The sequence below is a fragment of the Barbus barbus genome (assembly GCF_936440315.1).
Source record: "Barbus barbus genome assembly, chromosome: 29".
In the NCBI taxonomy this organism is placed as follows: Eukaryota; Metazoa; Chordata; class Actinopteri; order Cypriniformes; family Cyprinidae; genus Barbus; species Barbus barbus.
Genome location: NC_136757.1, coordinates 23,500,751 through 23,520,576, shown reverse-complemented (window position 1 = coordinate 23,520,576; position 19,826 = coordinate 23,500,751). Strand labels below are relative to the sequence as shown.

The 19,826-nt window shown below is 35.8% G+C and overlaps 1 protein-coding gene across 1 annotated transcript; it reads right to left on the bottom strand.

Moving 5' to 3' along the window:
- Nucleotides 1-46: 46 nt before the first annotated feature.
- On the bottom strand, nucleotides 47-14,926 carry LOC306849379 (occludin-like). Its single transcript, XM_079384344.1, has 8 exons — nucleotides 14,603-14,926; nucleotides 11,197-11,967; nucleotides 10,001-10,162; nucleotides 4,508-4,656; nucleotides 2,502-2,720; nucleotides 1,467-1,638; nucleotides 1,341-1,382; nucleotides 47-1,229 (listed from the first exon to the last, which is right to left on the bottom strand). The coding sequence occupies exons 2-8, from the start codon at nucleotides 11,941-11,943 to the stop codon at nucleotides 1,131-1,133; spliced, it is 1,590 nt and encodes a 529-aa protein (XP_079240470.1). The 5' UTR covers nucleotides 11,944-11,967; nucleotides 14,603-14,926; the 3' UTR covers nucleotides 47-1,130.
- Between the last annotated feature and the right edge of the window lie 4,900 nt (nucleotides 14,927-19,826).

Below are 19,826 nucleotides of genomic sequence, written 5' to 3'. Positions count from 1 at the left end.
AAAAACCTTTAGACACGAAATAGCTTAGTTGCGCCTTCACAAAATTAAAACTTAAAATACAAAACTTTATTGAAAATAGAAAGAACTAATATGTACAGATGAAAATAAATGCTGTTCTGCATGTGAGAAACAAAAAACATAAATCTCATTAACAGTTGAAAATGAACGTCCTGCCACTTTTAAATGATTTCGCACAAAAACGAGTAAAAACAAAATTGAAAACTTGTCCATAACAAAACAAAACAAACAGAACTTGAATATTTGATCTTGCATAGATATTTGATTAGTTAGAGATAAAAGCAGCTATTACCGTTTTAAATCGCAGGATGACCACAATATTTCGAAATGAATCAAATGCAATGAGATATAAACATCTAGAACTAAATGAACACAATCTTTGCATAAATGCATCTGCACGGTTTTGTTTTTTTTTACAAAACTCAACTTCACAACTGAATATGAAATTCCAGTTTCTCTGTGTGATTTAAATTTCCATTTCTTCTTTTACTGAGGCAGTCAGTTGTTAAAAAAATATATATTCTGTAATGTGTGCTAGTTTAAATACCTCAGTTGTTTCTGGGAACTATTCTGAAACACCTCGAAACAAAAAAGTTTTCTGACTTGAAAACAAGCAGTGCCCCACAGTTACATCTTTACAGAAACAGACCATAAAACACATGACCCATTTACAGTCACACACAAGGAAATTGATAGCATAGATGTTACAAAGCAGGTGCAAATTACTTAGTTGGAGAGGATTGTCCAAAGTACCTCCAACAAACACATGCACCACTGTAATCAGCTGACCATGAAGTTAGCAATCACAACCGCACCCAACAGAAAAACAACAACAATATTGCAATGCTTTATGGCATTTTACAGGCTATATGAAGTCACTCACTCTAAAAAAACAGATGTTTCCAGTGAAAGAACAAGTTCCAGGTAATGGAAAGACCAGTTTTGAAATCTCTGGTCATCGTTTCCAACCATCTTCAGGGCTCAGGTTAATCATAAGCACTGGGTGAAGCCATTGTTACAGCAGTTTCGGGCAACTTCGGTCACATAGTCATTTGAAGGCTTCATCAGTTGCAAAAGTGAGAGCAGGAGTGGTGGTTTAATGGAGCTCATTATTACTGACGCCGGTCGTAGATCTTAACTATTCGTTTAATATGGAAAAGCTTGTGGCGCAGTTTGCGACATTGGTGCTTCTTGTTTTGATAATCTGGCATCTAAACAGAGAGAATAATGGAAAGAAAACCTCATATTAACAAAAAAATCAGAGCATCTATTACTATTAGTCAGATGTTTAGTCATACTTTAGTTTTATAACCATGACTCACCCGTTTTAGGTCTTTGAGATGATTATATTCCTCTGCTACAGCCTGTAACGTGAGATAAAAAGAAAGTCATATGGATTTGAACAAGAGGGAGGTGAAGTAGCTATCTGAAATGTTTCAGTCGCTCACCTGGTACTTGGACGAGCCCTCTTCAAGTGCGTCCAGCTCTCTGCTAAGCTTGTTTATCTGATCGCTGATGTCGTCCATTTCAGCACACAGTTCCTTATAGGTCCTGAGGTCCGAGTCAAACTCTTTCTTGTACTCGTGTCGCTGGGTGTCAGACGTGATCTCTGGATACAGACTGATTGGGAAGGAAACAGAAAGCAGTTGAATGGCAGCTTGTATAATGAGCTTTAAAGTAGGCAAGATAATTAAGATTAATAGTCATTTGGTAGTTTTTAAATAAACTTTTATACAAAGAAATGGATAGACACTTTTCAGCAACAATCTCTCTGGAGTGACCTAGCGTTAAGCATCTTGATCAAAGCAACAATGGTGGTTTTTACTGTTACAAGGTGATAATCTGTCAGCAAAATCCAGTTACAATCAGTGAGGTCATAAATATTCCCCAAAATGGTCTGATATTTAAAATTGCGCTAATTTGAAATTCCACCATTCAGAAAATTGATATTGTGAAATCCTACCATTCGCCAAAATTTTATCAACGTGAAATACTGTACTAACATTCACCAAAATTTTGCTAATGTGAAATACTACCATTTGCCAAAATTTTGCTAATGTGAAATACTTTACTACCATTTGCAGACATTTCAACTAAGTAAAATGCTATAATTTGCCAAAAATTCACTAATGTGAATGCAACCATTCATCAAAATTTAATGTAAAATACAACCATTTGCAGAAATTTCACTAATGTGAAATACTACCATTCATTTTCCCTGTAAATTTATTGTTTGCAAAAAGATTTTCTTCTCATGGTCCGAGTAAGACCAAACCACATCTGTTTTTTTAACTCATCACAGCCAACCAAACAACACATGTACCCATATGCAAAGACCTTTGACCCATTAACCCAAATTTAGTCTATTACGTTAGCATGTGGAGATGCGTGCCAGAGACTATTATCTCCTACAGATTTCCTTGCTGTGTCCAAGGGAATGCGCTACTAACCCAGGGCCTGCCTGAACCACAAACACTCCTTACCGTGTCCATAGATCCTCGTCAAAATCGTTGGCAGTCTCTCCTCCCGTTGTGTACTCTGTTTCGTACTGGGACTCGTCCAGCTCAGGGTTCCTCCTGCGTCTCTTGCCCCTGGAGGCGGACGGCTTGCGGATGGTGTCCGTCTGGTCGGAGGGGCTGGAGCTCACTTCTCCAGACGGAGATGTAGAATAAGATGGCCGGCTGAGAGAGCGCTCAGGGTAACTGTGGGTGGAAAAACTGTTACTACTTTATCCAAAAAGAGAAATTACACACATTTGAGCAAGTAAATATTCTTCAAGATACTGTATGACAACCTGAAAATAGAAAAAGTTTATCTGCCATGGAATTAAAATATAAACTTTATATTGTGAGAAAAAGTCTGAATTGTGAGACAAAAATTCGCAATGACCTTTTTTTATGTCACAATTCTGACCTTTCTTCTCACAATTGTGAGTTTATATCTAGCAACTGTGAGTGTACATCTCACAATTATAACATTTTTCTCAGCATTCTGAGCTTACATCTTGCAATTCTGTCTTTTAAACACTTGAACTGATTGCATACACATGAAGAATTCTAAAAAAAGCCATAACAGCGAGATGTAAACTCAGAATTCTAAAAAAAAACCTGAATTCTGAGCTTACATCTTGCAATTCTGACTTTTTCTTGCAGTTCTGAGTGTATATTACATAAGAAAAAAAGTTAATTGTAAGATATAAACTGATATAAATTACTGTACTTTTTTAAAATTTATTTATTCGCTGATTAAAATAAACTTCCATAGATTCAAGACTGTAGTTATAGAAGGAGATTAATTAATTGAATAAAGAAATGCACATTAGAAGCATTATTAGAATATTTCATAGAACCAATGCTTTTCATACTGAGATAATGATATTTAAGCTACCGTACTCCGTTCTTAAACATAACATTAACAGAAATAATACTGCAACACTGGCAATATTGCAGCAAAATAGAATTTGCACAAGCATTTCAGATATCCTCATAAGCTGGTGTTTCACATTTCACTGTTAATAAGCAAGATGTTTTCTTCATTGCACTTCATTGTGATGTTTTTTGTGTTTTCCAATAAACATGTTAGGTCAAATTAAAGAATAACCTTTTTTTTCTTTAATGAAAAATTGAAAAGCCAATCATCTTTTACATCATTAAATCTTTTACGTTTGCTTACTCCTAAAAGGGACTTTGTCAACGATGTCTATAGAAAAATGACATTCATTAATTTATACTGAATCAATACCACTGAAGCTTGTAAAGCCACATAAAAAAGACAGAGGCAGACAAGGAGAGACAGACCTGATTTAAAAAAATAAAATTATAATGAAAGAACATCTGATTAAAAAATGCAAAAAGTTTGATCTCATGCCAAGACACGTCATATTTGGTGTAATCTGACTTCATAAAACTAATGGCCCAGACCATTAGGCAGATTAATGATCCAGACAATAGCACTGATGATTTAACATCAACTAACCAAGGTCGCAAAAAAAGCCACGGACTACTTTGAACAAGGAGTAACTCTACATTGCCATTCAAATGTTAGATTTTTTAAAAAGGAAATTGATGCTTTTATTTTAAAATGACAATAAATACCTTTGTTTACGGAGCATCAAATCAGCATATTAGAATGATTTCTGAAGGATCATGTGACACTGAAGACTGGAGTAATGATGCTGAAAATTCAACTTTGCATCACAGGAATAAATTACATTATAAATATACTAAACAGTTATTTTAAAATTTAATAATATTTCACAATATTACAGATTTTACTGTATTTTTGATCAAATAAATGCACTGCTGGTGAGCATAAGAGATCAGTAGTGCATGGAAAACTAGAATGCAGTTCCAAATGACTTATTAAGGCCTTAAGCTATAAAGTTAGCCCCAGCATTTCCTTAGCATGGACCTGCAATATTGCCAGTTCACATGGAGCTCAGCTTTCAAGTCTCCAGCCATCCCAGGGTCAGGTCGGATCACTCACTCACCCGATAACATTGTTGGTAGAACTAAAGACACTGCCGGTCTTCAGGGGGATGGAGCCGACACTGTGGGCCGAAACCAAAACAGGAGCCATCTTCTCTGAAAACACCATGGATGCCTCCTGCACGCTTTGTCCATCCTGTACGTGGTTGACCTGAAAAAGAAACAAACTGTTTAGTACAAAGCCTGCCAACTTTGATTCATATCTCAACAGAGAGTATGATGTGCGTAACATCAGGAAGCAACATATCTCTGATAATGACAGGCGAAAAGACATCAAACAATTAAGCAAAGCAAGTGAGAAGAACAAAGTTTTTTTTTATGTGAATTTGAAATGGTTAAGTCTCTTTTGTTTGATGAACAGTAGCATCTTTAATCAGCATGGCTTCAATTATTAGATGAAAAATGGAGTAAAAACAGTAAAAAAAGCCCTGTTTTCTGTTTTAATAGATTTCAAATTGAAATTGATGGCAAAGCTTAATTTTCAGTCTCCAGTGTGTCACATGATCCTTCAGAAACCATTCTAATATGCTGACATGGTGCTAAAAAAAAACATTTATTATTAATATTATCAATACTGAAAAGAGATTTAATACTTGTGTATTTTTAGGATCCTTTGATGAATAGAAAGTTCAAAAGAACATTAATTTGAAATTGAATTCTCAGTTTCCTTAAATGCACCCTTGCTTAAAATCTTTCTGACCCCAAACTTTTGAACAGCAGTGTAAATACGCAAAATAAAATGTTAAAAATGTTTGAAAAAAGTGATATAAAATAAATAACAGATCAGTTTTACTTGTTAAAAACCTATAAGAATGTTATGTGTATTATTATAATTCACAAAAAGTACATTATTAACAATATCATAAATCTGTCTTGATTTCAGACTTTTAAAAACTGCATTCTGTGCAGAACATTATACCAAGACAGAAACCATTTTAGATCCATTGTTTAGACTTTATTTTCCCTTCTGCTACTGTACAGGAAAGACTGTAGGGAATAAGAAGCAAAAGTGCTCTTGCTTTTCCTGTTGAGGTTTGATTTCAGAGGATGTTCTCAGCATGTAAGTGAGTGTTTTGCGACAAACATACAATGCCAATAGTAAAGATTTCTGGCACAATATTTGATTTTTAATACTTTATAATACAAAAAAATGAAGAGTGGGATAAACGGATACAAGAAAATACAATAAGGAAAAACAAATCAGTACACTGCTAAAACACTGAAATCAGGTGTGCGTGCTTTTGTTCTGGAGGGGTTGTGTGTAAAGGTATGTGTGTGTGTGTGTGTTAGGAGGGATGACGCAGCAGGAAAGAGGGTGGAGGAGCGTTTCCCTGCAGCTGGGGAGAAGGGGAAAAGCCACTGTGCAGAAAAGCTCAAATCATCCAGGAATTCCAACAATGCTTTCCCTGCATGGGCTACTGCCACCGCTGATCCGTGATCACGCTACATAAGCAGGGAAAGAATGCTTGAGAACACAGAAAAGAGGGACGTTTCATGTTCGTGACCTCCTTTTGCACCAGAAAAAAGTGGAGGAGGGATATAAAGTCTAGGGGAGAAAGGTATTCAAAGGGAGTGTGTGGAACGCTGTCAGAACTCATAGATTTACTGAAAGTACCAGGGCAGAGAAAGGCAGACCATTCTCATGATGGTAGTAATTATGTTTCCAATGGACTTAATCCAAAAATCAAACCACACCCCACGGAGCCTTCACCACCAGCTACGGGTTCATTAATAACCTGTAGACCAGGGCGAAAGATTTACTATAGGCTGTTCAGCTTTAATGTTTAGCTCAAGATTCTCCGTTTAAAGCTTATTTAATTATCAGCCTCGTCTCAGACATTTCTTCAAAAATTCCTAATTAAAAACAGAAACAATTGTTACACATTAAGAGCTATAGAATTATGAATGATTTTGGAAAAATGTATCTTACTACATTTGAGCAGTGAGCACAGTTTGATCTCTTCTGAAATGCTAGAGGTCTGCATTTGCGCTCATTTAATCTTTGTATATCTGTCTAGGAAAAATAATTAAGATATTAAAGGGATCTCATCTGTTATTTTTCTTTGCTATGAGCCTCACAGTCATTTCATTTTATATAAACTGATGATAATTAAATTAAAGTTCTTTTGATCTTTTTATTGAAAAATGTCTGTTTCTTGAATAACCTTTATTTAATTGCTTTAATTGCTTCTCTTTTTCAAATAAGAAAGAGTCACAGTGAGTATGCAATGTTATTGAGTGATGCACATACACACAACATGACTCATGTTCTCTTACACAGCACTAATGTACTGAAACACTTCTGTAACACAAATAAAACCATAGATGCAATGTGAACAAACAGTGATTACTATATTAGCCAGCATGATAAATTGGCCGATATTTGGCTATTTTTAAAATAATCAGCATTAGCTGATAAACATGGCTGATTGTCGGCTCAGAATGTACTGAAAGCAGTTTTGGCACATTTTAAGAACATAATGTGTAAATAAGTATTCATAAATTTTTTTATATTTCATTAAGCTGAACTTTCTGCAGCATGTACTTAGCATAGATCTAAAATTATATTTGGCAAGGAAAATGAAATATCGGCTGTATGAATTTAAAATAAATAATTTCTTTAATTTTACATATACAGTGGGAAAAAAATGATTTGATGCCCTGCTGATTTTGTACGTTTGCCCACTGACAAAGAAATGATCAGTCTATAATTATAATGGTAGAGAGATGAGAGACAGAACAAAAAAAAAAAAAAATCCAGAAAAACGCATTTTAAAAAAGTTATAAATTGATTTGCATTTTAATAAGTGAAAAAAGAATTTGACCCCGTCGCAAAACATGACTTAGTACTTGGTGGAAAAACCCTTGTTGGCAATCACAGAGGTCAGACTTGTAGTTGGCCACCAGGTTTGCACACATCTCAGGAGGGATTTTGTCCCACTCCTCTTTGCAGATCCTCTCCAAGTCATTAAGGTTTCAAGGCTGACGTTTTGCAACTCGAACCGTCAGCTCCCTCCACAGATTTTATATGGAATTAAGGTCTGGAGAATAGCTAGGCTACTCCAGGACCTTAATGTGCTTCTTCTTGAGCCACTCCTTTGTTGCCTTGGCCATGTGTTTTGGGTCATTGTCATGCTGGAATACCCATCCACGACCCATTTTCAATGCCCTGGTTGGCTTCAATGCCCTGGCCCTGACGGTACATGGCCCCGTCCATCGTCCCTTTGATGCGGTGCAGTTGTCCTGTCCCCTAAGCAGAAAAACACAGCCAAAGCATAATGTTTCCACCTCCATGTTTGATGGTGCGGATGGTGTTCTTGGGGTCATAGGCAGCATTCCTCCTCCTCCAAACACGGCGAGCTGAGTTGATGCCAAAGAGCTCGATTTTGCTCTCATCTGACCACAACACTTTCACCCAGTTCTCCTCTGAATCATTGGCAAACTTCAGACGCGCCTGTACTTTTACTTTACTTTACTTTTAGTCATTTAGCAGACGCTTTTATCCAAAGCGACTTACAAATAAGAAAAAGTAACTAAAACTACAAGTTAACACTGTAAATAATCTATACACACCCATTTAAGAAAATACAGAAATTAAATAAAATTGACAAATGCATACAACAACATTTCAATAGTAAACATAAAAAGGGAAAAAATAAATTAAATAAAAATAAAAAGCGATACTTATATCCTTTGCCGGTGTCCTAGCCCGGTGGAGTCGCACGGTAGAGTCGATGGTCTTTACACTCTTTACTTTTGACTTTTAGTCATTTAGCAGACTAATGCCTGTACTTCAACCTGTACATGTGCTTTCTTGAGTGGGGGAACCTTGCGGGCACTGCAGGATTTAAGTCATAGTATAGTGTGTTACCAATTGTTTTCTTGGTGATTATGATCCCAGCTGCCTTGAGATCATTGACAAGATCCTCCTGGGTAGTTCTGGGCTGATTCCTCATCGTTCTCATGATAATTGAAACTCCACGAGGTGAGATCTTGCATGGAGCCCCAGACCGAGGGAGATTGACAGTTATTTTGTGTTTGTTTCATTTGCAAATAATCGCACCAACTGTTGTCACCTTCTCACAAAGGTGCTTGGCGATGGTCTTGTAGCCCATTTCAGCCTTGTGTAGGTCTACAATCTTGTCCCTGACATCCTTGGACAGCTCTTTGGTCTTGGCCATGGTGGAGAGCTTGGAGTCTGATTGATTGATTGCTTCTGTGGACAGGTGTCTTTTATACAGTTAACAAACTGAGATCAGGAGCACTCCCTTTAAGAGAAATCTTGCTGATTGTTAGGGGATCAAATATTTATTTGACTATTTGCATTAAAATGCAAATCAATTTATAACTTTTTTTAAATGTGTTTTTCCGGATTTTTTATTTATTTTATTATTCTGTCTCTCACTGTTCAAATAAACCTACCATTAAAATTATAGACTGATCATTTCATTGTCAGTGGGCAAACGTAGAAAGTCAGCAGGGGATCAAATATTTTTTCCCCTTGTGTGTGTGTGTGTGTGTGTGTGTGTGTGTGTGTTTGTGTGTGTGTGTGTGTGTGTGTGTGTGTGTGTGTGTGTGTGTGTGTGTATATATATATATATATATATATATATGTATGTATAGTAATATTTTTTATATATATTTTCAATGTAATTATATTCATATTGTACAAACAATATATTAAAAAAAAACATATTTGGCATTTACCCAAAACATATTTTGACTTTAAATGTACACTACAATGTACATTTCTGTCCTTTTAAGCCAATTATTTAAATAAATTACTTGAAATAAATATACTTTAATCTTAAATATACAGTACTTATAATCAGTAACATACCAACCAGTGGCCACACTTACAACCGTCTCGGCCACATAATTTATTCTTTGAATTGTAAAGAAATGCTAATTCAAGCATGCTTTCTAACTTTCTTAGTAGTACAAAAGTTTAGCTGTTCATAGTCATCCACCAAGGAGTTAAAAGCCACTCGACTTTCTCAGTTTGGTTAATGATTAATCACAACGAAACTGGGCTGGCTGTTAACAAACAGACCATATCAGCAACACATTCAACCTTGTGACTGAATTATCACCAGTGTCGCACAGGCCACTGAAACTATTAAACGATATATGACTTCAAAACACACCTTCAAACCGCTACCAGTCTACCAAAACAAAAGATCTAAATTGGCTATCACAAACTATTTAGAAGAATTAAACTGCTTGCCCCTTATACGGTTGCTGGGATTCTAGAGCCTACAGATATATATATATATATATATATACTTAGACGATTAAACGCATGGGCATTTCTGCTGCAAATTATTTGGATACTGCTTGCTTCAGAGACTAGCAATAAACCTGACACTGGCCTTTCATTTTCATCCCCTTAGGCAAGACACTTCATGCCATTCTGATCTGGGTGTGCCACTTAATTAGTGACCTATCTTCCTCCATGCAGCACGTCTCAACATAGGTGTAATAAGGAAACTTACCCAATCCTCCACATCTCTGCCCTCGGGTCCTCCCATTAGTGGTCGATCCCAGTAGATGTTTGGTTTCCCATAGTGCCAGATTTTACTTCTGGTCCTATAGGAGAAGAAGGCCGCCACAGCCAGTGCCACCACAACCATGAACCCACAAACCATTGCAACTGCCTGTGAACGACAAAACTGTAGTGTTAAGTCCAATGCGTACATAAAGTTTTTATCATACTGAACTAAAATTTAGTACACTACAATAATCATCTTAATAATTATCTCACTCTTATAATCAGTTTTTATGGGAGTTAATCAATGTTTATACCAGGGTTCCTCAAATCTTTCCCTGGAGGTCCAATCTGCTCCAGAGTTTAGCTCCAAACCTGATCAAACTCACCTACCTGTGATTTTCTAATGATCTTGAAGACTCTGGTTAGCATGCTCAGGTGTGTTTGATTAGGGTTAGAGCTAAACTCTGCAGGAGTGGGCCAGATTTGAGGATCCCTGGTTTATACTGTAAGTGACTAAAAGCCTCAATTAACTTTTCATCGAATAAAGTGATCATGTCTCTTCATTGGATTTGGATTAAACCGCTCAAAACAAATAGTTTTTTTTAAATAATTGTTTTTTTAGAAGGTTTTTGAAAATCGTAATGAAATCTTTTTGAATTGAAACGTTTTGGTTACATAGACTTTCAATGGAGGGACGGAAATCTCAGGTTTTGTTATAAATATCATCATTTGTGTTTTGAGGATGAACAAAAGTATTATGGGTTTGGAATGACATGAAGGTGAGTAAAAATTCCAAAAAGTCTGAGTGAACAAAAGAAGATATTTTGAGGAATGTTGGTAACCAAATAGTTTCTGGTGGCCATTGACTTCCATGGTATTTCTTTTCAATAACAAGTCGATGGCTACTAGCATCTGACTTGAAGGTGAGTGAGTGATGACAGAATTTTCATTTTTGGGTGAACTGTCCCTTTAACATTACTAAATTAACCTAAACACAACAGATTACAGCAACAAAATAAAATATAAGGGTTAGATCAGGCTTCCACTGTAAGTGTAAATGCACTTCCTGTATGGATTTACACACTGGAGGAGTTGAAATTATGGTCTATGGCAATCCTTTGTTTGTAGACTATACAGAAAACATAAATTAAATGTAGTCTCTAAAGACATTTCGAAACATCCTGTAACTTTAAATGGTACCTCTTGAGGGTCCACGTAGCAGTAGTGGTACAAGTACTGGTTATAGATGGGAAAGCCGCCCCCCATTCCTGTCACACTGCTGCCATAGAGGTTCTGACACATCAGAATCATGGGGTTGTAGTATGAGCTGGTGGAGCTTTGGGCCATAGGGTTCACTCCTACAATGTACACTATGTTTATAATGCCTTGAATCACGGCCATTATAGAACAAATAACAAGCACCACCAGGTAGAACTTCCTGCTGCGGAACGTGTTTGTTTTAGAGAAGCTGGCTGCAAAGAATCCCAAAGCAATGATGAAGTTTATGGCGGCGATGGCAATCATGCTAGTCTTTGCCGAGTAAGGGGTCGGGTAAGAATTGTAGTGGCCTCCGTATCCATATCCACTTCCGTATCCGTACCCACTGCCGTATCCGTATCCACTTCCACTTCCATATCCAGGATAACCCGAATATCCAGATCCATAACCAAATCCGTATTGCATGTCCCAGACCAGAGTCGAGGCCACACAGGCGAAGATTCCCAGACAGAGGATTATAACTGTTCCCATCATAATCTTCACAATTCCTGGAGGGGAGAACCATTTGTAGAAGTACTGTGGTACCTCCTCGCCCACATAGTAGGATCCTGGAGGTGCAGGGTAGGGATCGAATTCACTCCGTGGGTCTTGGAAGCTCCCTGGTGGTCCAAAGCCATTGGAAGGTGGGGTGTACATTGGGGGACTGTCGTAGGGTTGTTTCTCAAACATCTCTCAAAGACGTCCGATGACCTGCTAAAAGAAGCAAATGAATGTATAAATATGAACAGTATCACTTAGGTGTTACAGGCAGATAGAAAATGTAACAGGTTCTTCATTTATTGTTTAAGACCAGCTAAATCTGTGAAATAATTCAAGACAGTTTAAAAGACAAAATAAAAAAACACCATAAATGTAGCAAAATTAAACCCATGCACTACATTCCAGTCTAAGGCTTTCAATAGCTTTGTGTAAGGAACAGATCTAAATTTAAGTAATAATTAATTGAACAATTTTTTTAAAAATAAATTCATACAAATCCAATTGCTAAATAATAATAATGTATTAATTAAAAAATAATTTTGGTAATTAATTTTTAAAAATGTAAAAAATATTAAGTAAAACATTTATTAAATGAAATCACATAAAATTACATTTTTAAAATGATGCAGATTTTTCAAATCATATGAATTCAAACATACACTGTTCAAATGTTTGGGGTCAGTACACACACACACACACACGCGCACACTCACACACACACACACACACACACACACACACACGTTTGTTTCTTTGAATTGTGGGCACTTTCCATAGACTTCTATTACTTTTATACTGACCAAATGATATTTCTATCCCATAATTCGGTCCCCACAATGTAGCATAAACAAGTCCGCACACACACACACACATATATAAAATATATTATCAATGAGGACAAAAAGTTGTACTGCATAATATTTGTGGAAACCATTTTTTCTTTCTGCGTTCTTTGATGAACAGAGAGTATTTATTTGAAATAGAAATCCTCTGTAGCATTATAAATGTCTTTGCTCTCACTTTTAATACAATTATTGTGTCTTTGCTAAAAATCAGACTCCAAACTTTTGAATAGTAGTGTATATAACGGAGCAGCAATGGAATATTATACATAAATAATCATAAACAGAAATAAATACAAAATTGATATGCCTTTTTTGATAGTTGACATACACTCCTTGTGTACACAACAAAACATAACAAACAGCATACAGGGTGAGAACAAGACGAGTGTGAGTAAATAATGACAGAATTTTCATTCATGAGTGAGCTGTCCCTTTAAATGTCTTAGATCAGCACATCAGCAGTGACATCAATTAATACACAGGCCAAAATGACGTTACCCAAAACCACAAGCCGTGTAACCACCATGCTAAAATAACTGTGCTGTTTATCAGTGTGAGGTAACAACAGAGGAGAGTGGAGACATCGGCACCAGGGATCAGAGTCTGTCCACACAAAGCCACTGTTTACAGGCCCGAACGTGGGAGTTAAACTCAATCTCAACCATTGTCCAGCACTGACTTTGAAATGCATAGATTTCAATTCTGGCCAAACAGGCCGTTTGTTTAATTTCAGATCATATGCTCTAGGGGTGAGGTCACAAACAGGGCAAAACCAGACAGAATAGATATAAATCATTCTAAATTTGTCTTTATACTTAAAATTGTAATCATGATTTTACTGTTTTCTAACAATATAATATTTAAATAATTTAAAATATAATATAAAATTTGTTTTACATTCAAATTTATGTTTTCATTTGTAATGCCATGATTGTTAATGTCTTCAATAAAATACAATATTTCATTTAAAATATAATACAATAAAAAAAAAATCTCAATATCTACTGTAGCATGCAACACTTCAACAACAGAACACTTTCAGTCCCTGGCGAAGGCCTAGATAAAGCCATTTGTCTAGTTACTATGTATTCACCTATTATCCGGCCTCCCCCAACTTCTCTCCTTTGTTATAGCAAAAAGTCAAGGCTGCACTCTGTCTGTGCATGGTCACCATGGTAATAAAAGCCTGAGGTAAAAAAAGAGAGGTTTGGATAGAAAAACACAAGAGCTTCACTGTCTGGCTGCTCTGGAGCGGGGGTGCTGCATACGTAGGCAGATAGAGTTGTAGTGATCAGGTGTCCTCAAGAGAATCCTTTCTTATTTAAAAACACAGCACAGTTTTGATTTCATTTATGATTAATTAATGAATATTCTGAATGACCGACAACAGGTGAGAGGTTAAGACTGATATATAGGAGGTTCACTCAGTTTTTGGGCTAAAACCCTTTGTTTATTGGTCTTACGAAAAAGCTACAGCAGTACCATCATGGCATCATAATACAATGGTAGCCTACTTTATGTATGTATGGTATGTGCATGGTATTTCAAAGCACACTACCATAGTACATTATCAAAAACATTTGGCATGATACCTTGGTATAAGTAAAACATTACCATGTTAAGAAGCATGGTATTTCCATGGTATTTGTCAAAAAAAAGCATGGTATTGTCATAATATTATGTCCAAAAGTAATAGTACAAATGGTATTTTTGAAACAGATAATGATGTATGAAATGTATGAAATGTAGTCAAATCAAAAGTGGGTTAACTTGGAGCAAAGATTAGAAAACCTGTTACTGTTTACTTTGCATGTCATCGTAAAACACACTAAAATTAGTTTTAATCACTCTTTTGTTTTGTTTTTTAAAGTAAGCCAACAACGATTTTTAATAAAAGGCCTAAAAGTATGTGTAGCCTATACAAAATACTATCATAAATGCTAAATATTGTGTCTAAAATACAATTGTACAATTCTAAAATAAACACACAAAACATGATTTACCTTTTTGAATGTGTCTCCTCCTGAAGAATTGAAGATTTCTTCTATTATTATTATTTTTCCAGATTATTCTTCTTTGTCTTCAAAATCAATTCTCAGTTTTAGGGGAGAAAATCTCAAAAACTGAAGCTGGTGAAAGGAAAAGTGTTGGTTGAGAGCTCTCTGGTCCACCTGCACCTGCATGCAGTGAAGCACATCTGTATCAGTCAGTCTGAGTGTTTGGATTCACCAGCTCTGCTGACCTCCTCCAAAAGATGTGGGTGGAAATGCATGAACGGCTGTGAAAATAAACTTCCTTGAGAACAACAAGTTTACTCGATCTAATCTAGAGACGTGACTCGAGCGCAGTTAGTCAAACCAGGTTTAATCCCATTGGATAAAAGCAGCAGAGGGTGGGTTATTCCTGTCACGAAGTGTTTTAGCGTGTCCCCATCTTATCATAAAGGATAAAATATTTAATTCCATTTTATTTTAATCAAAATTATAATAGTTGGGTTTATATTATCAAGTATTAAGTGAACAAAGGACGGATTTTAGATTATTTCACTACTTTGGTTCCAGCAGGTGTTATTTTTTTCCTTTTATGTTATTATATTTCAATGCAGTTCTTGTTGTATTTTCTTTCTTGCATTAAATAAACATCAATTAGGGTAGCAATGTATGTAATTATTTCTTAAAACTAGAACATTGTTTATCTGTTGATAAAAATTGGTATGATATTGACATCAGGTCAAAAGTTATAATTATATATATATATAAAATATCAAATTGACTTCCAATAATCTCTCACTCAGCATTAACGATCCTTAGCTCTTTATTTCTACACTGTTCGACTAATTTAATTGTCAATGTGTAAATAATCATGTGGTCAGAAGGTGTTTGGTGTTGAGAAGTATGCAGGTTTCAAAAAACTTAATGGCAATTTCTTTCCAATATTTGAGTACGGCTGTTAAATAGCGCCGTCTTGCGTCGAATCAAAGAATGGCATGGGAATAAAACAAGGTGAGAAGTAAATATGGCGCAAGTTTTCTTGTGCAACTTATTAAAAGTGCTACTAAAATAAAATATTCACCATGGCCATCTGTGGACAAAAGGAGATGCCCTTGCTTTAATTTTTTATAGTTATTTAGTTGAATGACAGCAGGGGCCAGTTGCATAGCCACTGTGTTAAGACTTGTCTTAAGAACTAGTTTGACCAACTAGCAGTTAACTTGGGGAAATCAGTTTTACTTTTTGGATTAATAATAAACCAATCGGACTTTATTACCAGCATTGTAAAAAAATAGAATAAAATAGATGACTAACTTGCCATTGAAATAGATGCTTTTCTAAGCAGTTTATGCATCGGGCTATAGATCCTGAAAATAGTAGGGATGTTGAGAGAGTAGAATGAGCTTAACAGGAACATGACCAAGGTTTGTGTTTTACCCTAGATGGACAAAAAGCACTTAGAACCACTCCATTGTTTTGAGTAATAAATAAAGTAATAAATTATTGATCAGTCCATTAATTCACATCACTTCTGTGCCCTTGGCGGCACTGAGAGTGTCCCCTTTTAAACAAGGGGGAAAACAAACCTGCATGAAAAATGTGCCAGGTTTATTTGTTTTGGTTCTTAAATATTAATAAATACTCACCACGCAAAGCTACTGGACCTGGGAGGAGTGTTGAGAAGAGACGTGCATGGGGAAGAGCAGAAAGTGCTTTTTCTTCTTTCTTTTAAATATTCATGAAAATGGAATTTCCCCTCACCAGAGCACTTTTGGAGTAAAACAACTTTGTGACCAAAAAAGTTCAGTGTAACACTGAAAAACTTTTTTTTTTTCCCAGAAAGTGTGAACAGATAGAGGAAGTTGGGATAAGATGAACCAACAAACTAAACTTAACTAAAGTGTAATGTGTGTAAATGTGCTTTGTCAGTTTTCTACTGTCCACATTCACCAAATGTAACCCTTCACCACATATAAAAAGATTGCCTACATGAAAATGCTGTCACATGGTTTATTTTGTGTTTAGCAGCCTAGAAACAAGGAATCATCTTACCTTGTTTGTCATCTTACCTTGTAGCTCATTTTACCCTTAAGTCTTCCCTATGTTTTTGAAAGAGAAAAATTTGGTCATTTGAATGAGAGGAAAAAGAGGCAGGGAGAAAAATATAGTTATTTTTTTTAACTTTCAATGTTACATTAAATAAATCACATCAAAAAGCAGTCATTTCTGAGGAAAGTAACATTTACATTTTTTTTTTTTTTTAAATAAAGATTTATCTATAATTTCTTAATGTACTGTATTAGTACACCACTAGACAGAGCCTGTGTGATTGTACAATCATTTGAGCAAGTGATCTTCATTCTAAATAGCTATTAATTTGCATTTAACTGTATTTTGATCACATGTTTATGCATGCCGTGCGTGTCACTGAAGTGCTTTGTAACACTGAAGTCAATTACTAAAACAAGACATAATACAAGAAAGAATATCAATGAGGGTGAGATGAGACACGTTTATCCAGATCACAGCACCCACTACTTTGAACTGACTGAATATATCAACTTTCACAACTGCATACGCAAGAGATCATGTACAGTTCGAGGGTCATCACCGCAATGTTATTCAATGTATTTTGCGTAACGTAACGTAGGCCTACATTATCTGTTAGGATATCCAAAATGTAGACGAGCTAATTTAGCATTACTCAGCTGTGGATCAGTGGATGCAGTGAATGGGTGCCGTCAGAATGAGAGTCCAAACAGCTGATGAAAACATTGCAATAATGCAATCCACACAACTCCAGTCCATCATGGCTTGTGAAGCGAAAAGCTGTTTGTAATAAACAAATCCATCAAGATATTTTTAACTTTAAACTGTTGCTTCCAGCTAAAATATGAGCCCTCTTTCCATATTAATGCATCTGAATCAGAAGAGAAATATGCACAGATTAAGTAATCAAAAACAGTGGTGGATTTTAATGTGACAGGACAACAGGGGATATTCTTTTTTCACCCGAGAAAGAGTTATCATGGATTAAGGACTATTTTGGAGAGATGGTTTGAAATTAAAATGCCTTGATGGATTTGTTTATTACAAACACCCAGCTTTTCACTTCACAACATTAACTGATGAACTGGAGCCGTGTGGATTATTGTGATGTTTTTATCAGTTGTTTAGACTCTCATTCTGGCGGCACCCATTCACTGCAAAGAATCCATTGGTGAGCAAATTATATAAAGCTAAATTTCTCCAAATCTGTTCCGACGAAGAAGCAAAGTACATTTACATCTTGGATGGCCTGAGGGTGAGTACATTTTCATTTTCAGGTGAACTATTCCTCCAATTTTCTTCTGCCAAGCCACAAAATAGTGAGTGAATGCAAGGCAGAGGAGAAGACGGATGGGTGAACAATGAGAGAAATAAATGCACTTGTGTTACAGGGTTTAAAGTGCCTTGTTCAGAGTGGCCTAAAAATACTGTCCATTTTCTTCAGCACAAATGTTCTATACATGTTTAACTGGGAGTAATACAGGAACTGCTATTCTTAGGTTGTGCACCACATTCTGCGTCATTACTATTGTCTTAAAATGCACCAAGTTAAAGGTTAGTGGATTTGAACCAGTGAAGAATCCATATAAGTAGAAGATAACATCCAACGAAGACAAGATTGATAAAAATGCAATGTGACCAGGTAGTGGATTTTTTCATTTATTTCTTTATATTGGAGCCCAGCATTATGTAAATCCGCTACAGCTTGGTCAACAAGGCCAAAGACACACAGTAAAGGCAGTTTGCTGTTTTTCAAACCCGTAATGACAATCACATCTTGATGCTTTCGTTCTAAACCTAGAACTGGGAACCAAATTGGTTAATTCATGTGAGTGGTAATGATATCCAAGTGTGGGGTTCATCTCCTGTTGTTCTCTTCTACATTTTGTTTAGGTGAATTTGTTGAAGTCTTTGATCAAGGAATGCATGTTTTCAACTATGCTGCCACTCTGCTGTAACATTTTGTATATCCTCTACAAGCTATAAAAATCTAGGTAAATAATAAAAAAGGAATCTCTGTAAAAAAAATGAGAAGAGAAAAGAAAGGAAAAATTATGAGAAAACATCCTACAGGTCAGCTCCATCGTCATTTGCATTGAAACGTGCGAGGGGGTGAACAGTATTTCCTTCTCATCACAACCCCAGACTGTCTTACAGATTGCTCCAGCTTTAGGGACCTTTGGAAGCTCTGCTGGAATCATATTCAGTGTTGACTGGCCATTTATTATTCAGCTCCTGTAAAACACTAAAGAGCCTTTCACACCTGTTGTCAGTGTAATATAAAGAAAGTGTGTAATGTGGAAGCCTTTATCAGTTGAATTGGACTAGCAAATTTTTTTAGTCTGGAAAATATCCATTTGACAATAACATTTCATCTTTTTTTTGCTTGTTTTTAGGTATTTTCTTACTATCTGGCTAAATTTTTATATCTAGTAATGACTAATCAATCTGAATACCGGTCTTCCAAAGGCCCTTCCTCAGCTTCGTGAGCCGGACAATTTAACAACAATTCTATGAGCCTTTATTTAATGGATTACAATACCAGCTTAGTACTTACTTTATACTGTGCAGCACATACTGTAAACAGTACTACTTCCATTGAATTTGCAATGGACTGAAGGTTTAATGTTGCATTTTGAGGGGGTTTCAGACAAGATTCACCTCCAAATTATTCATTTATTTGTATATAAAGTAATGCAATTATTAGAAAGAATAATAATTTCATATTTCAAATTAATGGCACTGTATATTCATATTTTTTTTGCATTTCCCATTCATTTCCTTTGGTGATCATAAGTGTGATTTTCCATTTAAAGTTTTTCTAATCAGGTCCACATTTATTTTTCATTTAGTGAGTGCCACAAAAGTCACCAATTTGTACCATTTCGATGAAGTAAAAAAAATCTAACATTTCAAAACACATACTTTTTTTGGGTCTGAAATGACCAAGGACCACATGAGGGCTAATTCAATTTTGGGTAAAAATGGTCTTGTTTTAACGTCAAAATGTTTTATGCTAAAAACTACTGCTAAAAATATTGCTGAAAAAGAAAAGTAAAACGCATTGCATTGTGGGATATGTTATTCAACGCAGTGTTCTCTAACAAATGTTGTAGGGCATATTAATGCATACAGAAAATTTGCATTACTGTACACTGTATACATACTGCAGTAAGAGTAAGTAGCA

Excerpts from the sequence above, each read along its gene's own strand:
- LOC306849379 (XM_079384344.1), bottom strand. The coding sequence starts at position 11,943 with ATGTTTGAGAAACAACCCTACGACAGTCCCCCAATGTACACCCCACCT. Across the intron at positions 4,657-10,000 it reads GCAGAGATGTGGAGGATTGG|GTCAACCACGTACAGGATGG; the intron begins GTAAGTTTCCTT and ends TTTCTTTTTCAG. Across the intron at positions 1,230-1,340 it reads ATCTCAAAGACCTAAAACGG|ATGCCAGATTATCAAAACAA; the intron begins GTGAGTCATGGT and ends CTCTCTGTTTAG.